Source organism: Danio rerio, chromosome 14, assembly GCF_052040795.2.
Source record: "Danio rerio strain M-AB ecotype USA chromosome 14, GRCz13ab, whole genome shotgun sequence".
NCBI classification, from domain to species: Eukaryota; Metazoa; Chordata; class Actinopteri; order Cypriniformes; family Danionidae; genus Danio; species Danio rerio.
The window spans coordinates 12,533,630-12,560,254 of record NC_141034.1 but is presented as its reverse complement, the minus strand read 5'-3'; the positions used below and the strand labels follow the sequence as shown (position 1 = coordinate 12,560,254).

Below are 26,625 nucleotides of genomic sequence, written 5' to 3'. Positions count from 1 at the left end.
ATATGTTAAACTACTATAAGTTGAAGGTAGCTTGTCAAAATAAATGCTCAATCCACCATTTTTAAAAAATTTATTTACTTCTGTGACTATTTTATGGTTTTACACATTTCTTTAAAAATATTTATTTACTTTTTGACATGTTAAAGAACCAGCACTTTTATTAGTACACATGGCCACCTGTTGTCTGTGGTGTCTGCTGTTGATGGTGTGGGTAATCCTCCGATGCAGCTAGTGCTTCCAGCGCCTGTAGGGTAGATACTAATGCATCATCTAACTCCTGAGCATGGTCTTGAACTGTTCTTGTTGTCACATTATCAATCAGTGTTACCGGAACTTCATCTTGACCCTGTGCCACAGCAGTGGAGGCTTTGATTCCTTTCCGACCCTTTTTCGGATCATCTTCATCAGAGCTGTTATCACGAAACCCTGGGGGTGGTGCTGCAATTGCAGCATGAGTGGGGGGTTGCAGTTTTCCTCCTCCATCCTCTATCTCCTCATCTTCCTCATTCCCAGGTAGTGGTAAGGCAATGAGGTCAACAGCCCCTCCTTCACGAGAAGAACATGCATTTGTGCACTGCTGCAAAATGAGTCTTCCAGTCTCCCCAGTTTTTTGGATTATACCTTCAGCTTGGAGTTTTGCCTTGCAAAATTCACAAAAAAACTTTTGTGAGGGCTCCAGTGTTTTTGCTCTGTTCCTGAAGCTCGAGCTCTCCTCAGTGGGTCCATCGTGTTCAGCCACAGATTCAGTGCTCTTTAAAGTGGGGTCAGACTTTGTTCGTGAGCGACTCTGCACCTGCGAAATGAGGTTCTCGTTAACGTCAAGTTCCTGTTCAGCTTGTATCTGAAACTCTTGCAGCTGTTGTTGCTCTTTCAAATGAATGTGGCATAGGCCAAGGTGCTGAGGTATGGGCGATGCTGATGTCTTCTGTGTTGTCTCTCTGGACGATGTCTCTCGCTCTTCCCGAGCACTTCCACTTAACACAGTGGCTCCAGAACGGGTTTGGGCATGGGAGCTTCTGCAATCTAAATGACAGAAGTGTCTGAGAGGTTGAACGTGTAGAAAACATGATTCATGGGAATGAGTCCAGATGACAAAGGTGAATCTGTTGAATAGTTTTCAGAGATGGAAAATAACCTTGTGGGATGTGATGATATGCTTTTTCGTTGGCAGACCACAGATGTAAAAATCCAATGGATGGTTTAGCAAAGCAATGCAAAATATAAAAAACTTCCAGAAACATTAAATCATTCTGATTAGCATTTCAGTTACAATCACTTACATTGGTTCCACCTGAAGATTGAGATAAATAACTTAGATTTCTCTTTTAAAGCAAGCTTATGAATTGATTTCATGATTGGTTGATTTATTTTTCTGTCTATTACAAAAAACAAGGTTAATTTCAAATATATTTAGATCTACCTCTATTACCTCTGTTTTGTTTTTATTTGTCCCAAACTGCATATGTAACACAACACATGTTAGTTCAGCAGGTCAATGAAAGATGGAAATGTACAGTTACATGCAATGAATTTTATTGTATTTAATGAAATTGCAACTATAATATCTTTGCATAACTGTATACCATTTCTAACATACCTGCCTTGATCACATAAGGCTGACCAGGTATCCTGCAGTAGATAGTCCTTTTAGGGTCCACAAATAGCTTGTAATAGCCAGAGATCAAACAGGCAAAGTTTGATGCATCTGGCCACTCCATTAACAAGACCAAGGGCTGCAATAAATAGTATAACATAAAAAGCATTGGAGCATAGTTTGCAATAGTATATATTCCAATGAATGTATTATATTTAAAACATAGAGGTGAAGGGCGAGGTGGTTGGTAGGCTTAAGTTAGAAGTTACTGTGATAAAAAGTATTCTGCTGGTGTGTTTGAAAGATCTTGTTGGAGAGCATTTTCCCCCATACCTTTGCGTCCAGAATAACAACCTCGACCCGGGCTACTCCATGATGCTCTCTAAACAGCTGGACTTTGGCAACACGGCTGAACTCTGCTAAGACAGTTGTTAGGTTGTTCTTCAGGTCGATCACATGACTGATGCCATGGCGTGGTCCGACCAACAGGGTAGTGGCTGATTGCTTCTCATCCTTTTAGTAGAAAAAGAAAATGAGAAATTTTAGTATAAATAGATATTGCCCAGTATAAATAATTCACCCCTTTTAAAAAGATTTTTTATTTATTTCTTAGTGAATTTAAGACTAACCTGGTCTCATCTTTAGGATGAGAAAAAAAACAATAAATTTAATTAAAATAATGTGTTGAAAAATGATTATATCCTACAACCAACTGAACTAAATCTGACATTTTGTATGGTCTTCTTGATTTTTAAGAACAGAACCAATTCTTCAAGACACTAACTAACCAATTGGTAACATACAACGAAATTTTTCTTTTTTAAGAATTAACTTTTCAGATCTTGGATGGAGAACAATAGTCATCTAGTCTTTTCAAAACTCCCTAAAAGTGTTGTTGGGTTGAAGTCTGGGGACACCACCAGCAGAACAAGGCTGGTGGTGGTTAACTGTCTCGAATGTTACAGAGGAGCTCTGAAAACTTAAAAGGAGGAGAGACAGCAGTGGAGGATGACAGAGGACCAGGCTTGCACACTTTATATTGGTTTTGCTTTTGCTTTTTTTTTCACATGACTGATGCCATGGCTTGGTCCGACCAATAGAGTAGTGGCTGATTGCTTCTCATCCTCTTTTAGTAGAAAAGAAAATGGGAAGTTTTATGAAGTATAAATACAATACAATACAATACCCAGTATAAATTAACTCACCCCTTTTAAAAAGATTTTTTATTTATTTCTTAGTGAATTTAAGACTAACCTGGTCTCATCTTTAGGATGAGAAAAACTATACATTTAATTTAAACAATGTGTTGAAACATGATTATACCCTACAATTAATTGAACTAAATCTAACATTTTGTATGCTCTCCTTGATTTTTAAGAACAGAACCAATTTATCAAGACACTGAATAAACCAATTGATAACATACAACTACATTTTACTTTTCTTTTTTTGAGAAATGAGCTCTTTAGATCTTGTCTTTTTAAAAATATCTGGGTCGAGGGCTGGGGACATGTTCTTCTTCAGAAACGAATAAGTGACTTTTTTTGTAAGATTTGGTGGGTAATTATAATGTTGAAAGACGGTCTGGTGACCCAGGACATAGGGGTTTCATCAAGGGGTGCAAGAACCTAAGGGGTACACTCCAGTAATAATTGGCAGTGACGGATGATTTATGGTTAGCTGTTTTAGGAACCCAACACAGATTGGCATTTTGTGCTTTAAGAAACAGGCTCAGCCATCACACCAGCCACAATTATTTCTACAACTTATTTATCTTACTTTTATATGCACAGGAATTACTGACATACCCATTGCAGTACCTATCCTTTACAGCTATACCAGCTTCAACTCTTCTTGGAAGGCTTTCCACAAGGTTTAGAGCATTTTTTTAACATTCTTCTAGAAGAGCATTTATGAGATCGCACTGTTGTTGGATGAGAAGACCTGGCTGGCAATGACTACTCTAATTCATCCTAAAATATTCTTTCATGTTAAGCCACAACATCTATGTTTACAACATCAATGTTGAACTTGCTCATCCATGTCTTTTTGAATCTTGCTTTGTACATGGATGTGCAGTTATGTTGAAACAGAAAGGGGCCTCCCTCAAACTGTTCCTACAAAGTTGGGGGCAAGAAATTCTTGAAATTGGGAAATTAAGTTGCCCTGCCTGCCTGTTCACTAGACCTTTGCTGCAGTCACACTAGAATTTGAGCATGCAAAATTCTGTCATAAGGCGCTGCGAAAAGGGGCGGGATCAAACAAGATGATTAGACATTTAAAAAAGTGAGCAATTGGTCCATATTTAAAATTTCTGAGAGATCATATTACAGAGAGGTCATGTTTCGATCTTCGATTGGTCTGATGCAATCACGTAATGCAATTTTGCAGGTCACAGTTTACCAAGCTTGAACTTTGCAACGCAGCTAACTGCGAAACTTGTCGCACAAGCTTGCATTTCTGATCTCGCATGATTCGCATGCATATAAATAGTGAAAAGTGCACTGTGACCGTGGCTCTACACCAGTATGATTAGTATCATTTAATCATTCAGGTGATTTCTGTTACCAATATTCAAGAATAAAATATTTAGGCTATATTAAGAAGATATGTATTTTATGATTTTAAAAGCTTTGTCTGTAGACCTGATTCACATTTCTCTTATGTGTTTATTAATTGGTACACTTTTTCTTTTCATTAAATATTTCAATAATAATAGAACATTTTACCTCTCTGTCTCCATGACTAGGCAATTTTCTATAGAACATTGTAGCGAGTGAGGCGGGGCTGAGAGCCATGAGAGCAGAACAAGGCTGGTGGTGGTTAACTCTTGAGTGTTACAGAGAAGCGCTGAAAACTTAAAAGGAGGAGAGACAGCAGTGGAGGATGAGAGGAACAGGTTTGGACACTTTATATTGGTTTTGCTTTTGCCCATTTGGCCTCTGCCCATTTGTATTTTGTTAATTTTCATTATTAAATTTATTGGATTATTAAGTTCATTAGGCTGGACGGTGGTGCAGTGGAGTTTGCATGTTCTCCTCGTGTCCTCTGGGTGCTCCGGTTTCCCCCACAAGTCCAAAGACATGTGGTATAGGTGAATTGGGTAAGCTAAATTGTCTGTAGTGTATGGGCCATTTTTCAACTACAGGCACTTTTAGACTTGTTGCGAAAAAAAAAAACTTATTCAAAATGAACGTAACAGCCTCATAAGTTTATACAGTTTGTGTAGTTTTAAGATCTGTAAGAAGACAAACTTAGATAAGAAGAGAAACATTTTTTTTCCATTGTGAACTAAACAAATGTCAACTCCACCACATCTCAATATACAGCTTTTATTTCAAAATGAAATAAATGATGGCAGTCAAACATTGTCTAAGATCATTTCTGTATCTAGTTTAACCAATCTTTCCACAATATATAATAATTATACATTTGTCAATGAAATAAATTAGTTTTATGCTGAATTGTACACCTGGCACACTCTAAAATTTAATATTAATTTGGTTTAGAGCTTATTAGAAAATAATTAAACTGAATTTGTATATCAAAAAGAGCACGAACCTATACATTGTGAATACACCTATGTATGCCTGTGAATGCACTTATACATTGTGAATGAAAATGAAAGTGGTGGACATTTGAAAAATAGCTTCACCGATTAGCTTTGCATTGATACTAGCCTTTCATGTATACAAAACACTCTTATTTACCTTCATTTTGTTTGGTTTTTAAAAACACCTTTGAAGGTACAACATGTTTGGAAATGACGTAGAATAAATGTATTTCCTCATCAAGCAATATTTACCTTGATTCTTCAAGTGTTGTTGATAAAAATTTTAATTCCCTCCATCTTGAACATGTTCTCAGATGCCACTATTCATTTTCATAGAAACCACCTCAATAATCTTTCACACAAACTTTTTAAAGCAACATTATAGTGTTGTGGTGGAAATGACAATGATATTGTGCGACAGCTATATTTTGTATAAAAAATAATATTGATATTAGTCTCACATTAATAACTATAAAATATTTAAATTATTTTACTTGTGCTTAATTAGGATACATTAATAGATACCAGATAAATAATATTTTAAAATGTTATTTTTATTGTTGAAGTTTAAAAACTCGTGTGCGACAAGGTGAAAACAGTGATATTGACATAAAAAGAGGTTGAATAATATGAAAAATATAAAATGGAAAGGTAGTAAATTTTTTAAAAGTATGTTGTATTGTTAGCTTAACAAAGAAAGAGGAATTTGAACAAAATTATATATATATTTGGATATATGATAAAAGGACATAAAAGTGCCCGTAGTTGAAGAATTACCCATATGTGTGTAAATGAGTGTGTATGGATGTTTCCCAGTGATGGCTTGCAGCTGGAAGGCCATCCTCTGTGTAATACCTGTGCTGGATAAGTTAGCGGTTCATTTTGCTGTGGCAACTCCAGATTAATAAAGGGACTAAGCCGAAAAGAAAATCAATGAATTATGTTCATTAGATCACCATGTCCTTCCTGATGGTGCCATGAGCTTTATTACAAACATTATAAACATTTGGAAGTAATGGATGTGCACATCATAATTTAAGCTATCGAAATTAGACATTTAAAATTTTAAAAGATATGTTTAATCCTTGCTCTCTTTGAAGTGAAAGTAAATGGAGTCAAAGAGTCAATTCTGCTGACTCCAAAATAAAGAGTTGACTCCTAAAAACTTGGAGGTTTTTTATGCAAGAGAAACATGTTCTCTTGCATGGGAGAACATGCAAACTCCACACAGAAACGCCAACTGAGCCGAGGTTCGAACCAGTGACCCAGCAGCCTTCTTGCTGTGAGGCCACAGCATACCTACTGTGCCACTGCGTCGCCATTCTTATTTCAATCTCAAGAAAACACTGATGCTTGCAATCAAAGGCAGCATTATTTAAGGGCATAGCTGCGAGTGAGACCGAGAAAATGAAAGTACATCATTGTATATATTTTTTGTTGGTCAGTTATCTAATAGATATACAAGAATAACGAATAACATCTCAGGGGAAGTGCTTCAAAACCAGTCTCGAACTCTTTTGGAAGGGTGGTATGTCTGCTTATTTGTGCCAGTCTGTCTGATAAAATAGTTTAAAACACCTTGAATGGTAGCGGTTCCATGTGAGGAGGCTGCGCAGCCACAGGCTGGGCCTGGAGTTGCCCCCGCTCAAGTGCTGAGACTGCAGTTTCCACCCAGTGTAGGCAAGCAATATTTGTCTCGTTAGCTTTGGCTTTTGGAGAGTTTACTCATTTTGAACTTTGTTTTAATCGATCATGAAGTGAAGAGTGGGGTGGGGGAAGGGGGGAGTATCTGATGAAATAAACGAAAAGTGGGGGGGATCCTAAAGCAGGTCGCACACCAGAAGTGCCATGCAGCGCAGCGCCATGCATTGTAGAATTCTAAACATAGGTTTCTTTCAGGATACACACACCGGTGCCGCAAGTCGGCGACGCAGTTCATTTTTCAGCCGCGCCACAGAGCGCCATCTGATTAATTTCATGTTAAATATCATTCGAATGTGCGCATCTGGGGCCTCATGTATCAACGCTGCGTACGCACAAAAACTTTGCGTACGCCAGGTTTCACGCTCAGAATCGCTCACGTTTGGATTTACTAACAATGAACTGAACGTGGGAATTTGCGCAGGTTCACGGCAGCTTTCTGGCAGGCGTACGCACATTTTTTGTGCGTGTCTGTTTTATTTCCATTGGTGACTCCTAGAGGCAGTTGTGTTAAATTCTTCTCTACAAAGTGTCTGATCCTTGCAATGGCAGCTGTATGAGACGGGTTCATATAGTAGGTATGTAAGATTTCCATACCATACAGTTGACCAGCTAAACATTAAAGCACAATTTGCAGCGGTCGCCTGTTTTCCCAATGTAATCTGAGCGATCTACCGCACACACATTGCTATAAAGACACTATCTGAAGATAAATTTGCATGCGTGAATCAGAAACATTTCCATTCAATAAATGTGCAAATAAAATATGATGCACAAACTTATTAATGATTCCTACTTGTCTTTCTCGTGATAAATAGTGGGCAAAATCTGATATGTAGCGGGAAAAAAAAGAAGAATGAATTCATCAGACGCTGGATTCGAGCCGAGTTTATGCTCGAACGTGTCAATACATAATCATATGCTTCTTATGAGGTGCGCCACTGAGACTGCGAAGGGTACTGCAACATTTTACAGATATAAACCACACTATTTCTTTTTTAAATGCACTCAGTGCGATGTTCAGACCCAACTGTGTTAACCGTATCAGTTAAACTCTCCCACTCTATTTTTTTCTTTTGTTGTTAATTCCGGAGAACAAACTTGCAAATAACACCGTTTTCCTCCGGTCTACCTCCGAAAGCAGCACCTCCATTTCACATTCTGTTCAAAGTTTCTCTTTTTGCTTGATTTTGCCGTTGCTTTTTCGTTGGGTTTTGCCATTAGCATAGTCATTAGCATATTCATACGGGGGAGGAGGCAGGGAGGGGTTTTGTGCTCGTGCATGTTGCGCTCAGTTTCACGTTCATTCAGATGTACAAAAGAATATGCGTGAGATTCGGCGTACGCAGTGTTTCATACATCTGAATTTTTTTCTGCGTACGCACATTTACAGCTTTGTGCGTACGCAATGTTTTAGTAAGATTTCCACGCAAGTCTTCGTACATGAGGCCCCAGGTGTGTGATACTTTAAACTGTCATGTGCGCGCCGTGTCAAGGCACCGAGCGGCGCTTCTGGTGTGCGACCTGCTTAAGAGCATACGGCCACTGTCATTGGAAATTTCTGTAAATACAGACTGTATATATGTTATTATTTGGGAGCAGAGGGGGCCCCTAAGTGGTTCAGTGGTTCTATATAGGGAGGTTTAGCTCTGTGTAGAAGTTACTGACACCTTTCATCAAAAGTTTAAACACAGAACACTGGAACATATTTAAACATATAATGGGGTAGAATGGTAAAATACAGGGAAAAAAAACAAGGGAGTTGACGTATGATAAATGCAAACAATGTAATGTCTTCATTATTCGTACAGAATCTCAATTTTTTTTACCAAGCCAACTGTGTGAAACAAGAAGCCTCCAAATGGTGGAAGGTCATTCAAGACACGCATGTATTGTAGTTTTCCTTGAAGAGGAGAAACCTGCATAGAAACACATGGATAAAGAGAAAACTATAACTTGTGAGTAATATTCTGGCCAGCAGATGGCAATGTTTTGCTACTATCCTTTCTGATAGGGCTACAAGTGTTTAGTACAGATACATTATTTGAACTGTTTTGCATATTCCTCCAGCTTTTACATCAAACAAAGGCATACATATAGCACATAAATATGAAAAACCACAATGCAAATTTAAGAGAAAAATGATTTCTTCATCGCATTTGAGGAGAATGACTTCAATTTAAAGTATTCTTAGCAAACAGGTATACCTTATTACCAGCTGGTGGGGGATGCTGATATGTCTTCAAAAGCTGTGAGAGAGTCTTGCAGACATTTTTTTCCTTGATGGTTGGCAACAAAGCCAAAGGAAGGAAAGGTTCTAAGCCCCATTCTTTCCTAAAGAAAATGACAAGGTTTAATCTTCAAAGCACATTTAAACATCTCAAAGACCTTATAGTACTCTTAGATGTTTTTACAGGTGACATGCCACTGGTGGATATATATATATATATATATATATATTGGGTATTTTGTTAATAAAAACATACATAATGCTGCAAATATTTTACTGTTGACAGATGCATTATCTTTCAATTATTAAACACATATTATTTAGCCCTTTGGTTCACAACAAACATCTGTTTTGTGAACAATTAAGACAAAATATTTCAGTATTTAAAGCTGAGGATGAAAGAAATTCTCTTTTTTTTAAAAAACACAAAGACTTACTCAACATGCTTTAGAGAGATCTTCTGATTAGGTCTCGCAATTGACACAGTGATGTAGATGTGAAGGGCTGCCAACCTAAGTGTGACATCAAACTTCCAGTCCATTCCAAATCGCTCTTTAATGACGTCATTGCGGCTCTTTGGGATTTCAGAACAAATAATAGATCAAGAGGCTTTATGCTAGCATTAAACTAGTCATGTGAACTGAACATACATTTCTTCGTACATGAACAATCATGACTTAATACACCTGTATGTAGAGGTACTCGAATGCAGCAGGGTCTCTCCTTAACAAATCAGAGGGGTCCTTTGGGAAGAAGCAGATACGGAAAAGACACTTCATTCCTTGGAAGTAAGTCCTATGGACTACCTGAAAATAGAAAAAAAAATAAAAATGAATACAAAATACTAGCTGACAAACCAAATGCAATCATATTTTCAGGCTTTCACAGTTCTTAAAATAAGCAACATGTAGGGATTTAGAATTATTAAACCGATAAAGTAATTCCTGTCACTAGAAATTGAGTACAGAGTATTTAGCAATTTATTATGGATGGTCAGATGTTCTTAAATTGGTTGAAATATCAGAAAAATATAGATTTAAGTCAGATTAGCATATTAATACTACTATTGTTAAATGTATTTTATATGAATTCTACAAACCAATAAGTGATTCTTAGTTATCTGTCACATTTCTATAGGAGTAACCCACATTTAAGGCAAATTTTTAACTGTTTGACTAGAGTAAAACTAATGCATTATTCATGTTTTTTTAGTGTCATTTACATGAGACAGTGGCTGGTTTTCCTGGAGTAGATGCAGCCTCTGATTCTGAGCCAGTCCACCAGACTCCAACACCAAAGCAAAATGCTCAATGTAGCGTAGAGAGAGGCGATCCTGCAGTGATGAAATCACGTCCTATGCAATAGAAAAAAGCATAAGTTCTTCAGTAGTAACAATGACATCTTAGAATTCTAATGTTAGGTGTTATTTTAGCTTCCTAAAGCCTAATTAATTCTGCTGTATCACAATATTTCTAACATTGCTGTACAAAATTAATAGACAGTAGTGGAAAGCAATAGCATCATCAGTGCATAAACAACAGGTGTGACATTTCCATAGCTGATAAAGTACCAAAATCAACACTATTAACTGCTTGGATCCTGCTCAAAATATCTGTCATTAGAGACAAATTAATGAGACATATTTTACAGACTAGGCTTTGCTTCTGAAAAGAACTCTAGATATATAAGGTTTCCATGTCACTAAAACTAAAGCTGTAATTAATTACTGTACTGAAGCGTCAGCGTATGCTTGTCTGGAGCACATTGACCCACCATATAGAGTAAGACATCACATGTGTTTGAAGTAACAGTGTTTCTGTCATCAGGTCTGAGATGACATGTTTGGGGATATTGAGCAAAAACCGAAGATATCATGTCAGAAATCACTGTGAGAAATGTAAATCACGCTGTGAAATGAAATGTGGTAAAGGTAAATACTACTTCATTTAATTTAGTTAATTAATATATAACACAATTATCTTCCTTCCTGGCTGAAAATACCAACTAGACATCTGCACCTTCAAAATGAGCAGAAAATTTGTACTCTCTGAATCTGATGTGGTAAACCAGACAGGATTTACCCAAAACTAAACACAGCATGGCCATATAATCAAAGATGCTGTTTTGTGGGTAACTAACTAACTAACTAACTAACTAACTAACTAACTAATTACAGCTTTAAAACAAACCATTTTTATTAAAATGAGCCTCAAATGGAAAAAAACTAATTGAATGCATCTAAAATTAAACTAATAAACAACACAAGATGTTCCGGAATTCGAGAGAGACAGCTAAAACCAGAATGGCAAAAGTTTGTTTGTTGGCTACTTGTGTTTACCAGTTCCCTTTCAGTCAGGTCTATGAGTTATGTCAGGTAATTGGTAAATTATAAAAGGTGACCATTGTTTCTTATAAGCTCTAATACTTTTCCAGTCTGAAGCAGCCAACCTTTCCACTACCATATGCTCTAATACCAAATTCATCCAATAATCAATGTTTAGAAGCTTAGAAGTTTTCCAATGTTGAAGTGTCTGTTTTCTTTTAGTGAACTTCAATGATCTTCACTGCCTATACAATATAAAGTAAGTCTCAGAATGTACAAGAAGCATTGCGTTAAAATCCGTTGTACTGCAGCATGTTTTTAAAATAGGAAATCATATTTTTCCACAGTTTTTTTAATGGAGTTTCTGTCCTCACCTGTTGATACTGACCGTACTTGCATTTAAATGACTTTTCATCTTCTTTTACGCTTAAATAACTAAATGAATGCTAAAGTCTATTTAACAGATTATATTTTAATTTATTACAACACTGATGCATTAACCATCACTGCCAATGGCCGAATAAAAATAGCAAACAATAAAGGAGATAGAGGACAACCTTGTCTAGTAGGGTGATATCAGGCAAATTTGGCCATTATGTAAAATTCCAAAATTTAGTTTGTAAGACTTTTTTCTTCAGTAGTAAACAGCCAATGACTGCAAAGAATTTCAATTGCTGCCATAACAGTACTTGATATTTAGCTAAACCATTTATTGGTTTGAGGTTGCTAAGGCCCTGTTTACACTAGTGCGTTTTAGTTTGAAAACGGCATTTTAGATCAAAAACGATCCGCGTCCACACTAGTATTTCACCTAGCATTTCTGAACATATCTCCGTCCACACTACGCCACCAAAAACGTATATCACGTGACCATTCGCGCACTCTGGGCACGCGCATTCTAGCGAATATATGCCGCTGCTGTAGTAAAAAAGATAGCGTTTAACTGCACAATGGCGCCTAAAATCGACAATAGTGCAAACAACGCTCCCATTTCTATGTCCATGTTGTTGTTTACAGTGAAGGCTGGTCTGTTGTCTTCCGGTAGCGTTAAAGCCATGTGTTATAGTCATGTTATAGGGGCTTGACGAATAAGGGAAGGATATGCAAAGACACAAAAGCCCCAATCAGCTAGCGAATGTCGGCAGCCCCGCCTCCATTTTCAGATGTCTCCGTTTTTCCCCATCCACGCTAAAACGGAGCAGCAGCGTTATGATAACAGCCTCTCCAGCGTTTTTAAAGTGCTCCGTTTTCGTCGCTCGAAAACTCAGGCGTAGTGTGGACGGATGGCGTAACCAACAAAACTTATGCGTTTTCAAACTAAAACGCATTAGTGTAAACAGGGCCTAAGTGGGGAGGGGCAATGCCTCATTCTGACACCACATGAGAAAACGATAACAGCGATAATAAATCAATAAAAAACTATGCACATTTAGAGAAAATGTGTGTTTACAGTAAAATGTAGAATTTTCCCCATAACACTTACCCTAACAGTGGTGCGGCTGTCAAATGTAAAGGATTTGATCTGTCCATTTTCAAGAAACACCTTCAACACATTTGGTATCAGAAGCAGAGAGTCGTCTTTAAGCATGGTCTAATAAGATAAACAAAGGGAAGAAAATAGAGTAAACACAGTCAGGGAACCTTGTATAAGATATGAATGGGAAAACAAATACAGATAATACAAAAACAAAAATGTAATTGTATGAAAATCCTAAAGGAAAAAGGTAATTAAATCTAAAATAATTATTACAAGGTTATAAGAAACAGTTCAAATTGATTGGAAATGTTTTCTTTAGACATACAGTATTATACAATTACCAAAAAATAGTACGACTTGAAATTTAAAAGTACTAATAAGTACCTTTGAGGTAACAATATGAACTCGTTACATACGTGAAACTTTTAAAAAGGTACCACCACAGTGACAGCTCTCATACCTTTTTTTTTTTTTTGTATGACTAAATAGAAGTTAGTGTCAGGTTCATCTTTCTATATGCAACTCATAAGTCATCTGAATGTAAACCAATTGAACACAAGCACTGAATTAAACAGAAATCTTCAAGAAATCTGCTTTATTTCCTAAAAAAAAATACAAGGATATACTTAGTATTGTTAAGGCTGAACAGGTTATTATAATTTTTTATAGTTCAAAACCCAACTACTATGGAAGACTGACTGAAACTCTTTAGATGACCAAGCAGCCAACAAACAGCAAATACTAAAAAAATGTAAATGGTTAACTGTGTTTAAAATATTTAGCTGTTTTTGAAAGTCTCCTGAATCCTTTTGAAATACTAGAAGGATTTTTTAAAATTATGATCATGACTCAACTTCCAAAAATAAGTTCTATAGCTGAATATGCTCTACTGCTTTAACTATTTTTTTTTATTTTATCTCAAGACTCAAGACTTCTACAGTGCCTCGGAAACTAATGATACAGAGCTGTGGGTCCAGTTTTCCACCAATCAACCAACAAACCATAAAGGTAAATGCCATAGCCCTGGTACAGTCAATATTTAGGGGTTCCACTGAACATCCAATGACATTATTGTTTTGCCATGTAACCTCGACATCTGCTGCTAAAGTCAAAATATAAAAGCAAGGTGTTGGTAAGGCTGATTTGTCAAACTCTCTTAATTTATTTTTGTAACTGAAAATGTAAAACAATAATTAATCAATAACTGAAAATTTGATTGGTATTTCTATTTGCTATGCCACATATACAAACTAACAAAAGTCTTGTTCCCTGTCCAAGTTTATGGAACAACAAATAATAGTCTTAACTCAAATAGTTTATTATTAAGGTCATCTGGAATGACAATTTCTAATGACAATCTTCAATGCCTTCTACTTCATCTTACCCAAGACATTCTCAACTATGTTCATTTCTGGTGATTGGGCGGCCAATCCTGGAGCACCTTGACTTTCTTTGCTCACAGGTACTTTGATCTGGAGGCTGAAATATGAAAAGGATTGCTATCCTGCTAAAAAATGCCCTCTCCTGTTGTTTGTAATGTAATGGGCAGCACAAATGTCTTAATACCTCAGGTTGCTGATGTTGCCATCCACTCTGCAGATCTCTCAAATGCCCCCATACTGAATGTTACCCCAAACCATGATTTTTCCTTCACCAAACTTGATTGATTTCTATACGAATCTTAGGGTAAATGCGGGTTCCAGTAGGTTTTAGTAGAACAGATGATTTATCTGAAAAATCTACCTTCTGCCACTTTTCCAAATGATCAAATAGAAATCAAGTTTCCCTTCATGGAAACTACAATGTGCGTCTGGTAACAGCCAAGCACTCTAAAGAGAAAGAAAAAAGGCCAATGAATAAGCTTGGCTCTGCAGATGCCAGTGATTAGTCATTAGTTAAACATATCAGCTGGTGTCCGTGGAGTGAGCATCGGATTCTTTGCTTCATACCTCTTATTGAGACTAAAGAGCTGCTATCTGCATCCTGATTTCCAGAAGAAACCAGTTTCCTAACCAGTGCAAGTGAAGACGCAACAGCTGCGGTCGAACTGGGCTCCTTTCCCGTCCCCTGGCATTTCACTGGTCTTTAAAAGAGCAATTTCTTTAAAAGAATGTTGAGGCGGTGCTCGTGGACAGTTCTTGCCCTCATTGCGAGAGCTTGACTGTTGCGCAGCTGAGGTTGCGGCATACTCTAGCATTAGGGTGTGCTACTCCTCTTGCTCCCCACAAGTCAGTTAGCGCACGGGCAGGTCTGAGGATTACAGTGGGGGCTAATCCGTTGCCTTTGGACCCACGGACCTCTTACTCCTGATCAGTGTGCTTTGTCCAAGCTTCGAGAACGCCGGTTCATCCTCAAGGATGACTGCGCTCTCATTAGATGACACCTGAGGGCGGGCCATCATGCTCTGATGATGATCAGGACCTGCTGCCACCCTCTGGGTTGTTAGCGAGGCTCCAGATTAAGAATTGGACTTGCTAGCTGTGTTATCCTGGGCTGCTTCAGCCGTAGGACTGGACATGGCTTGTCTCCCAGCTCCGCGGCTGGACAGCCTAGATGGGTGTTACATGGGGGTCAAAAAGAATGCAAAGCCTCACAAACCCCCTGTCCTTCCGGCATCTTTTTCTGCCCAGACCTTGTGCGCTCCTGCTCTCACCACCCTTGACAGTGGAGTAGCCAGGGGGTATGAGGCGATTTCTCAGGTGAGGTGCACTATTTTGGTCAATCTTTGCTCGCAAGGCATCTCCACCTGGAGAGGTCCACCAAAACTCCCATCCAAAATGAGGCTACACTGCTGTGGGCCAGGCTGTTTTTGCTACCAAGTGGAGAAGTTAGCCAAGAAGCAGAAGGGTGGTTCCTTCCTGGTCTTAATGAACGAGCTCAGCACAACGACTGATTATGCTCTCATGACCACCAAATCCACCGCCCGTTCCCTGTGGAAGATGATGGCCACACTGGTAGTCCAGGAATGCCACCTCTGGTTTAACCTGGCGAATATGAGGGATGCTGACAAAGCTAGCTTTTTCAGTGCGACCATATCGCAGGCTGGCCTGTTCGGCAGCACCATTAGGGACTTTACCCAGGAATTTTCAGCAGTGAAAGAGCAGTCAAAGGCAATAAGTGAGGTCATCTATCAGCGATCTCTGAAAACTGCTCTCCTTGCTGCCCCATCCACTTCAGCTGCTCCTCGCCGAAGACACCCACTCGGGGCTACAAGACCTGCTCAGTCTCCGCTGTCCACTCCACTGGCTAAACGCCAGCGCCAAACCATCGACGGGACTGGAGCCCAAGGGCACCGTTAAGTCCAGTAAACAGACTGCCAATCATCCCTGAGACAGGCCAGAGAAGAGGATTTTCTCTCACTCCAGCCTCATTGCGGGATCTGAGCCAGTGCCTCCAGCCGAGATGAAATGCGGGTTTTACAGCTCGTACTTCATCATGTCTAAAAAGAGTGGGAGGGTTAAAACCAATCCTAGATCTGCGTAAACTGAACCATTAATTACCCAAAATGCCATTCAGAATGCTCACACAAAAAAGCATACTCCAATGCGTCTTACCTCGGGATTGGTTTTCAGCTATAGACCTGAAGGACGTATTTTTTTATTTCTCCATTCCTCCACACCACCATCCTTATCTTTGATTTGCATATGAGGGTTGAGCATGGCAGTACAAACTCACGGAGGGTGCCCTAGCGCCTTTATAGCTCGCAGTCATACGCATACTCAATTTTCTTGACGATTAGTACTGGCTTCATCTCAGAATCAATTGATTATGCACAGGGACAGGGTGCTACGGCACCTCAATCAGTTGGGCAAGCTCTGCCCCTCGCAGAGAATCTCCTACCTCGGGATGAAGCTGGACTCTGGCCATGGTAGCACACCTCTCAGAGGGGCTGGTGCTATTCTGTCCGAGTTTATTCGACAGGAAAACAGTGGTCCCACTGAAAACCTTTCTGAGGCTCCTGGGGCATATTGCATCATCTTCTGCCCCTTGGATGGATCTTACTTTCCTACGGGCCGGTGTGTCCTTAGAATGAGTATCCAGGCATATTGTCGTATTGACAGATGCTCAGAAGAACTCAAGAACTCAGTCTTGCTTGGTCCAGCTGATATGGGAGCACATCAGGTAAGCCCAGGTTGACCTGTTTGCTTCACCCGAAAATGCCTTTTGCCAGTTGTTTTACTCCTTGACTGAGGCCCTCCTCGGCACAAATGCGCTGGCTCACAGCTGGCCACTAGGTATGCACAAACATGCGTTTCCTCCAGGTAGCCTAATTGCACAAGCTCTGTGCAAAATCAGGGGGGATAAGGAGCAGGTCTTGTTTGTTGCACCTCTTTGGCCCAATCAGACCTGGGTTTCCAAACTCACACTCCTTGCGACGGCCCCTTCCTGGCGCATTCCCCTGAGAGAGGACCTTCTCTCCCTGGGACAGGGCACCCTCTGGCACCCGCACGCAGATCTCTGTAACCTCCACATGTGGTCCATAGACAGAGCTCCGAAAACTTAGCTGACTAACTGGCGTCGGTGGGTAACACCATTACTAAGGCTAAACACCTTCTAAGAGGCATGCCTATGCCCTGAAGTGAAGTCTATTTGTGCTTCTTGCTAAGAAACCCCCCAAATTTGCAAGGTAAGCATTGTGTTATCCTTCTTTCAGAATAAGTTGGAGCTTAGGCTGTCAACCTCCACAATGAAGGTTTACATGTCTGCCTTCTCCACTCATCATGAAGCGGTGGATGGCAACATGCTCGGAAAGCATAATCTAATCATCCGATTCCTCAGAGGCGCACGGCGATTAAATCCATCCCACCCCCTCTCATGGCCTCTTGGGGTCTCTCTGTAGTCCTGGTGGGTCTGCAGAGAAATCCACTCAGCCACTCAATTTAGTTTCTTTAAAAATTCTGTCCACGAGGATAGCTCTGCTGATCACGTTGGCAATGTTCAAGAGAGACTGGGATTTGGAGGCATTTTCAGTCAGCGATTTGTGCCTGGAATTTTGGCCAACTCTCATCCTGAGACCTCGGCTTGGCTACGTGCCCAAGGTTCCTACCACCCCATTTAGAGATCAGGTGGTGAACCTGCAAGTGCTGCCCACGGTGGAGGCAGACACTGCCCATTCACTGCTTTGTTCTGTTTGCACCTTGCGCCTTTATGTGTAACAAATGCAAAACTTGATCTTGTGAACAGCTCTTTATATGTTGTGGTGGTCTGCAGAAGGGAAGTGCCATATCAAAAAAACAAAAAAAAGTTGGCCTACTGGATAGTTGATACCATTGCCCTGGCTTAGCAATGCCAGGGCTAGCTGTGTCCCCCTAGAGTGAGAGCACATTATGTTAGAATTGTCGCCTCCTCTTGGAAGCACACAGCACCTTTCTCACAGATATCTATAGAGTTGAGGGCTGGGTGACACCTAACACATTCCAAGATATCATAATCTTGGAGTGCAGCCAGTTTCCAGAGGAAATTATGCTCAGTGTCAAAAATGCCTTCTGCGCCATGCTCCCTAACCCGGAGATAAATGTTTTTTTTATTTTATTATGCTTGTAAGTTTTCTGCTGGCAGACCCTAGAGAATCCCTCCGAGGCCCCCAGCTCCCGACCCGGGTGCCTGGCTCAGTGTGATGTCTGGCTTGCCCACTTGGTCTACCCACATGCTGAGGTTCGGTGCCAGCCATGTGCAGTCCCCCATGGCGATCCCATAGACTTATTCGGCCACGGTGATTTCCCCTTTTTTAGGCAGTACTTCTTGGGTAGAGCAGGTGGTCTCCGCTGCATCCTCCCGCTTCAGGGACTGGCACGCTTTCCCAATGTACTGACATATTTCTTAAATCCCTAGTCTATATTAGCTAGATAACAGCACATTTACGAACCCCGATTTAAGTTAATTCTAATTTTCCCATGTAATGGTAATTAAGAGCCTAGGGAACTTTGGAAGGTTGCAGGTTTCTTGGCAAACCGCACATCAGGAGCATGATGGGCTTAGCTGCTGTGGCATTTTCCATACAGTCTCTTGTAGCCTGTTACCAAATGCACGTTGTAGTTCCCATGAAGGGGAACGTCCTGGTTATGTACGTAACCTACGTTCCCCGAATAGGAAACTAAGATGTTCGGTCTTCCGCTGTCAAAAATCTGATGCTCGCTCTGCGAACGCCAGCTGATATCTTCACTAATGACTAATCACTTGCACCTGCGGAGCCGAGCTCTAACAAATCATTTAGCATTCATTGGCCCTTTTTCTTTCTCTTCAGAGTGATTGGTCATCTATCTATCTCCCATAGTCTGTTACCAGACACCTATTCGGGGAACGTGGGTTACGTACATAACGAGGACGCTATTATTTGTTGCTTTACAACTGGGATCGATGACAAGACTTTTGTCAGGTAGTGTATATGTATACATTTTGTATATTTGTAAAATATTCATTTACATACAGTTTGTAAAATATGAGTACACATTCTTTCATGTACCTTGAATTGGGTCAGAAACCTTGAAGGCAAAGTTCAATCAACAATGGGTGATGATTAGTTTTACCATAATCTTGACAAGCATCATATTGATTTGTACCAGTGACATAAGGAACATTTCTATCAGCTGACCATTGATTTTTCCCTGAAGTCATCAATAAAATTATTTAATCAAGTGCTGACGCTAAATGAGGTCTGAAACACCCATTAACGTTTCTATAAATAATTCAGTACATTTTGCACATGCTTTCTCAAAGTCCCTTGGAGCTTGGTTCTGGAAAAGTTTACAACACTTTTTATACAAATACAAAATGGAAACAAATAAGCAAGCGTCAATTTGCCGTGTCAGTTGGGATCATGTTATGACTGGGAGTGAAGTGAGCAAGTTGACTAACTCTGTTTAATACATTCAGGACAATCCCAATCACTTGCATGTTAGCTACAGCGTGAGATGATGTGATATGAATAATATATCCCACGGTGGCATTAGTCTAATCCTAACCCCCTAATAAAACATAGCAGCTTATGTACTGCTGACAGGCGAGCTTTAATGAAGAAAGCCCCGCTGGCCCCTGCTGATCACACAAGATGGATTGACATGATTAGAGGAGGCTCAGGTGAGGGTGGTTTGATCTTTACCGATTTTGGCCCTCTAGGCCTGATCAGCAAGTTTCTTCTTCCAGGAGAGCTGCACACCCCTCCCATCGGTCCGCTTTATTAAATTGGTGCGACCAGCACCCAAGGGTGTAGTGTTGACTCTTCCTTGCTCACAAGGCAGATATCAAACTGTATGGGACATAATCCATGGACATTGACATTAACATGGGTACTACTGACCCATGTTCAGCAAAAGGAGATGGCAGCTATAGTGCTAATGAAAAGCTACAAATGAATGAATGTATAGTAACAACATTACAGGTTATGGGAAGGCTGTAGTCTTTTTTGGATGCAATGCTACCATATTTGGTTGCTGCTCACTAGGATAGACGTGTTCAAAGGAAGCTGATGCCCATGCTCTCCATGTAGCTCTGTTTACCTAAATATCTCTTTTTTTTTTTTAAATCAAAGGGAATTTTTTTAAATGACTGCTGCTAGAATTTATTTTTTTTAGTAGCCAGTAATTTTTCTTCAATGAAGGATAAGTTGTAAGTCACAATACTGTAGCATTTGTATTCAGTTGACAAACTATATATACTGTATAAGAAACACAGTTTTCCTAAAAAAAGTCCTCAGAAAAATATTTTTACATACTCAAAAGGGAGGACCACATCTATGTTTTGGAAGCACCATTGGAGAGGGTTTTACACATTGCTGTCTTTGTTATATATCTGCAGTCTGGTGAAATGGGATGAGTAAGAGATGTGAAGTGAATTGCAGTATTGAAACTATGAAATGACAGCCATGTAACACCCTTAAAAAGAAACACCATCTACTGACACATTCACTTTGCCTTAGAGACTGTAAACAGCCATTCCACAAAATACATTGAGACTATTGTATAAATTTAAAACCCATACAAATCACTTGGCCACTTGTGAAATAGAAGTGCACTTATAAAAAAATACTATTTGTGCTTAAAATCAGATTTTTTTTTTTTTGCATATGAAGATTGTATATTATATTTAAAATTGAATGCCACTTAAGAGCATTTAAGGCGAGTACACTTTAAAGACAATAATTCTGTAATTCTGAACACCATGTACTTCACTTTGTTAAAATGCGATTATTAAATTAAACCAGTGCTTTACTTGTTAGTGTTTCTGTCTGATTTTACAGTACATAAAATGCAGTGCATTTGATGTCAGTTTATTTATCAGGACCTCAGCTTTTAGTGAGGAATAGCAGTATACATTGTGTGGGTGTTTTTTTACATACCAAGCACGTGTTTATTTGCTTGGATCAAGTTTTGCTTGGGAGAATTATTTCATCAGTTATCATCTAAGTGAAAATGTTTTGCATTCAAAGTTTACTAGTCAAAAAGTATTATTTCTAAAGTGAACGTGTTTTGCATTTAAAGTTCACTAGTTATAAAGAATTATTTCTTAAAGGAAAAGTCTTTTTTGTTTGGTTGGAATTATTTCTTAAGTATAAGGGTTGTGCATTTTAGGTTAGCTTTTGTTAGAAGCAATTATAAGTTCACCTAATTAAATTAAAAAGTTTTTGCATTTAATTTAAATTGTAGTTGCATTTATTTGCAATCAGAGTCAATAACTAACGATGAGTCAGATGAAAGCATTTGTAACAAACAGTTAGCATTTCTAGCCGTCAGCTAGCTCTCTGAAACTCTCACATATTTGCCCACTGAAGCTAAGCAGGGCTAAGCCTAGTCAGTACCTACCTGGATAGGAAACCACATGGAAGAGCTAGGTTGCTGTCAGAAGTTCAGTTAGTGAGACCAGCAAGTGTTGCTCAATGCCCCAGGATATTGATGGGGACTCTACACGGCTCACTGTCTTTCGAAAGAGATGTTAAACTGTGGTTGTTAAAAATCACATGTAAATCCCAAATATATGTTTAACCCTGGCGTCCTCACCTGGCCAAATTTGCCTACATGACCATCTCGATGTAATAATTGGCTTCATCACTCTGTCTCCTTCTTCACCAATTAGCTGGTATGTGGTCTGGTGTAATATAGCTGCTGTTGTGTCATCCAAGTGGATGCTGCACACTGGTGGTGGATAAGGAGATTCCTTCCAAAAAATGTGTAAAGCACTTTTGAGTGTCCAGAAAAGCGCTATAATATTGTGAGGAATTATTATTAATTATTGGTCGAACCTGCTCGACACCACCACGCAGTGACACCCTTACAGCACTACAGTAGGCTCTTCTTTATACTCTTTTTACAATGTGCTTTCAGTTCATTCCTGTCAGAACACACCCACACACATACAACACAAACAGACAGCGATGCAACACCAAGAACTACACATCACATACACCCTTATCTGTGTCCATTGGTCTGGGAAATTGTCAGTCAGCTGTCAACAAAGCAGACTTCATTCCAGCATTTGCAACAGATATTATCTTCAGATACTTGCCTTGACTGAGACCTGGATTTGTCCCCAGGACACAGTCACTCCAGCTGCCCTCTCTAACAATTTTACAATCACCCACACTTCCCAGTCCAATCAGGAGGGTAGGAGGGACTGGTTTTCTCCTTTCTAACAATTGGAAATACTTAAATTATGCTGATAATACCAATGCTTGCACTTTTGAAGACCATGCAGTCTCAATTACTTCTCCAGCTAAATTTGACATTCTGGTCATTTACCATCCTTCTGGTCAGTTGGGGGCATTAACTGAAGAATTGGATGGGCTGCTATCCTCATTCCCCAAGGATGACAGCATGCTTGTAGTATTGGGCAACTTCAACATTCACATGGACAAACCTTCAACACCCGGAAAGCATCAAACAGCACTCAGTTCAACAGAGAGGACATAGTGCAAATTAAAAGTCCCTGCTGACCTTAACAGGTATCAAGCCCAGCTGGCATTATTTGCTTCTCAACTCCATGCAACAAAATTAACTCCCTGATAAAAATGAACATTTCAGATACTTGCAAATAACTCTAGACGTTTATTATGCTGTTCTTTCCTATTCCACTACCTCCTTATGATTTGGCCTAATTTTGTACACAATAAAGCACAAAAATAAGCAGTCTGTTTCCCAACTTAATGTCCATCTTAATTTTCAATCAAACAACACCCTCTGAAGAAAATGTATTATCTTTCTCCTTGCTACTTACAGAAGAAGATATATTCAAATTCTCCTCTCTGTCAATCCCACAACCTGTCCTGTGGCTCTAATCCCCTCACACACCCTGACATTTCCCTGGCCACTATGCCAACCTTAACACAGATCTTTAACACAGCACTAGCACAACTACTTTTAAGCAGGCCTGGGAAAATGTTTCATTTAATTCTGCTTAATCTGCCAAAAACTGAACATCTCATCTTCCCTGCAACTTCACACATTCAACATTATTTCTCAATCCAACTAGGATCACCCATGATTACCCCATGTAGTTTGGTTCTTGGGGTGATCCTGGATGATTAGCTGTCCTTCAAAGAGCACATTGCTAACACAGCTCAATCATGCAGGTTGCAGTCTTCAACATCAGAAAAAGCAGATCCTTCTTAACCGATCATTCTGCACAACTTCTAGTCCATCTCTTGTCTTTTCAAGTTTGGAGTCACATCTTGCACCCTTAACCCTTTATAGATGATCCAGAATGCTGCAGCTTGTCTGGTCTTCCATGAGCCCAAGAGAGCCCATGTACTGTAATACCTTTTTTAAAATCTCTCTGCATTGGTTACGGTCGAGGCTTATGTCGAATTAAAATCATTGATGCCTGCTTACAGAACAGCCACTGGCATAGCACCCTCTTACCTACACCTGCTCCTGAAGGTCTTCATTCCCTCTAGAAGCCTCCAGTCGAGATGTGAGCACTGCCTTGTGGTACCATTGCAGAAAGGCTATAAGTCACTTTCCATACCATTTTCATTCAATATTCCGAGCTGGTGGAATATTCTTTCCATTCCTACGCAGGTCGCCGATTCCTTCATGACAACTAAAAAGCTATCTTTTCAGAGAGCACCTGAATTCCTGTGAATAAAACCAAGACCCCTCTTCTCTTCCCCACCTCACCAGTCACCAACCCCAAAATACTATCAATTCTGAATGTGCCTCACACAAGTGAGTAGGCTTGACAAATCACCTGTAGAAACTCTCTCTCTCCCTCTCTCTCTCTCTCTTACTCAAAAAAAAAAAAAAACATTTCTGATCACAAACAAGTTTTTATAACTGTATAATTAGCACTTTTTGTGTGTATCACCTCTTCTTGTTGGATCACTAAATGCCTCCTCTATTGCAATATACTTTGGACAAAAGCATGTGCTGCATGACTAAATGTAAATGTGTAAACATTGTTTAATGTGTGTTTGCAATACATTCATTTGAAATTAACAAACAATTTATTAATAATCATTGATTTTCACAGTTTTCAAAAAGTACACCAGAGCCACATTTTGTATACATTATAAGTTAAAAAAATACATAGAAGTACATAATTTCAAATTCATACTGGGTCAAAAATGTACTTTTTCATAAATTACTCCTGTTGCATTAATTAATTGCACTACCACAGTCATTTCACCCTGTAGCCCAAGAGGGGAAGCCCATTGAAGCTGAGAAGGATTTAACTTAGTTCCTACCTGGATTTACCTGGGAAACCTAGATAGTTGTTGGAAGTGGTGTGAGACCAACTGGGGTATTTTATCTATGTTGTGTGTGGGTTCTATTGTCCCAGCATAGTGACAGAGACCTTGCACTGTAAGAAGCACCACCTCAATTAGTTTATTTGAAATAATGCTCACACTGTGCATATCCAGCCATAATTTAATAGTTTTCAGACCCACTAAAAATGTTCAGTCTTTGTTATATAGACTGTTTATATGCTGCCATTTGCTAAAATCATTTAAGTAAAATGTTCCCTCATTAATGTACACATAGCATCTCATATTGATAGAAAAAACACAGAAATGTTGACATTTTTGCAGATTTCAAAAAAATAAAATCTGAAATATTAAATGGTTCTAACTATTCAGAACCTTTGCTGTGACACATATATTGAACTCAGGTGCTGTACATTTCTTCCGATCATCCTTGAGATGGTTCTACATCTTCATTTGAGTACAGCCTTGATTATACTGATTTGACTTGATTAGGAAAGCCACACACCAGTCTTAATATGAGCTTACAACTCACAATGCATGGCAGACCAAATGAGAATCCTAAGATCAAATTAACTGTTTTAAGAGCTTAAAGACAGAATTGTGGCAATGTACAGATCTGGCCAAGGTTACAAAACAATTCTGCAGCACTTAAGTTTCCTAAGACAACAGTTGCCTCCATAATCCCTAAATGGAAGATGTTTGGGATGACCAGAACCCTTTCTAGAGCTGGCGTTCTGGCCAAACTGAGCTATTGGGCGAGAAGAGCCTTGATGAGGGAAGTAAATAAGAACCCAAAAATCACAAAAGTTGTAGAAAGTTAACCATCACTGCATCCCTCCACCAGTTGGGACTGTATGGCAGAGTGGCTTGACACATGAATGCCTGCATGGCGTTTGCTAAAACACCTGAAGGACTTGAAGATGGAGAGAAATCAGATTCTCTGATCTGATGAGACTAAGATAGTACTTTTTGGGCTTACTGCTGAGCCACATGTTTGGACAAAACCAGGCACTGCTCATCACTTGTCCAATACAGTCCCAACAGTGAAGCATGGTTGTTGCAGCATCATGCTGTGGAGATGTTTTTAAGCTGCAGGGACAGGACGACTGGTTGTAATCAAAGGAAAGATGAATGCAGCAAAGTACAGGGATACTCTGGATGAAAACCTTCAACGAAGTGCTCAGGACCTCGGACTTGAAGGAGCAACAATGCCAACAATTCTGTGTTTTTCTGTCAATATAAGGTGCTGTGTGCACATAAATGAGGAAAAAAATGAACGTAAATAAATGATTTTAGCAAATAGCTGCAATATAACAAAGAGTGAAATATATATTAGGGATGTAATGATACATGTGTTCATCCCAGTCCCTTACGGAACAAAGCTCATGGTTTGGAAATTCAAGATATTGTCTCATCTTGTGAGCTGATAAGTCAGTCTGTGTCTGCGAGTGCCTTCTCTACACACACAAAACAATTGTTGTCTGCTGCTGTTATGGATGGGCACAGTGGGCACACTTTCATTAAAATAAATTTCAGTTTTGAAGCTTGCTGAATCTTAAAGTTAAGACACAATTATCATATATATAATTGTTTTACCCCATAAGGAGCCAAACAACCCGAAAGTTAAATTCCTAAAATTGCCCCTGGATGAAATCAAACTTTGAATGAGTTTTCTTTTATGTCTATATTTGGCACATCTTGATTGTCATTCTGTCTGGCATCTGTCTGACATCTGAGATCTTACAGTCTGACATGGGAATCATGTTTTTGCAGTCTGACACGCCACAATAATATAATAATATTATTATTTTTTAAATTGCACAGTATGAGCTGGACTTAATATAATTTATGAATTCAACAAATGAATATGAATTCAACAAAACTTTAGGACATTATCACTGATTACATGGACTTTATATACACTACTCTCACTCTAGTCCCCAAGACATTCAGCGCCAGTCTACCAGCTCACAAGATGGATGTTGTGTCTTCCAGCTCACAACATGGCCATTGCTGCATCCCAATTCATGTACTATCCAGCCTAAATTGTAT

At 39.3% G+C, this 26,625-nt stretch overlaps 1 protein-coding gene across 19 annotated transcripts in view; it reads right to left on the bottom strand.

The window, feature by feature from the left end:
- Positions 1 to 26,625, bottom strand: part of frmpd3 (FERM and PDZ domain containing 3) — a 195,518-nt gene that overhangs the window by 5,246 nt on the left and 163,647 nt on the right. For 6 of the 19 annotated variants that reach the window (XM_087281000.1, XM_087281006.1, XM_087280999.1 and 3 more), the window contains 9 exons: positions 12,885 to 12,992; positions 10,301 to 10,432; positions 9,765 to 9,884; positions 9,516 to 9,652; positions 9,056 to 9,182; positions 8,678 to 8,767; positions 1,928 to 2,107; positions 1,598 to 1,733; positions 178 to 1,023 (listed from right to left, as the gene is read on the bottom strand). In XM_087281000.1, the coding sequence (XP_087137126.1) occupies positions 178 to 1,023; positions 1,598 to 1,733; positions 1,928 to 2,107; positions 8,678 to 8,767; positions 9,056 to 9,182; positions 9,516 to 9,652; positions 9,765 to 9,884; positions 10,301 to 10,432; positions 12,885 to 12,992 (1,876 nt within the window). Of the gene's footprint in view, positions 1 to 177; positions 1,024 to 1,135; positions 1,734 to 1,927; positions 2,108 to 8,677; positions 8,768 to 9,055; positions 9,183 to 9,515; positions 9,653 to 9,764; positions 9,885 to 10,300; positions 10,433 to 12,884; positions 12,993 to 19,977; positions 20,125 to 26,625 lie in introns of those variants that run through there. The other 13 variants (XM_087281013.1, XM_087281008.1, XM_087281012.1 and 10 more) reach the window with 5 other exon arrangements.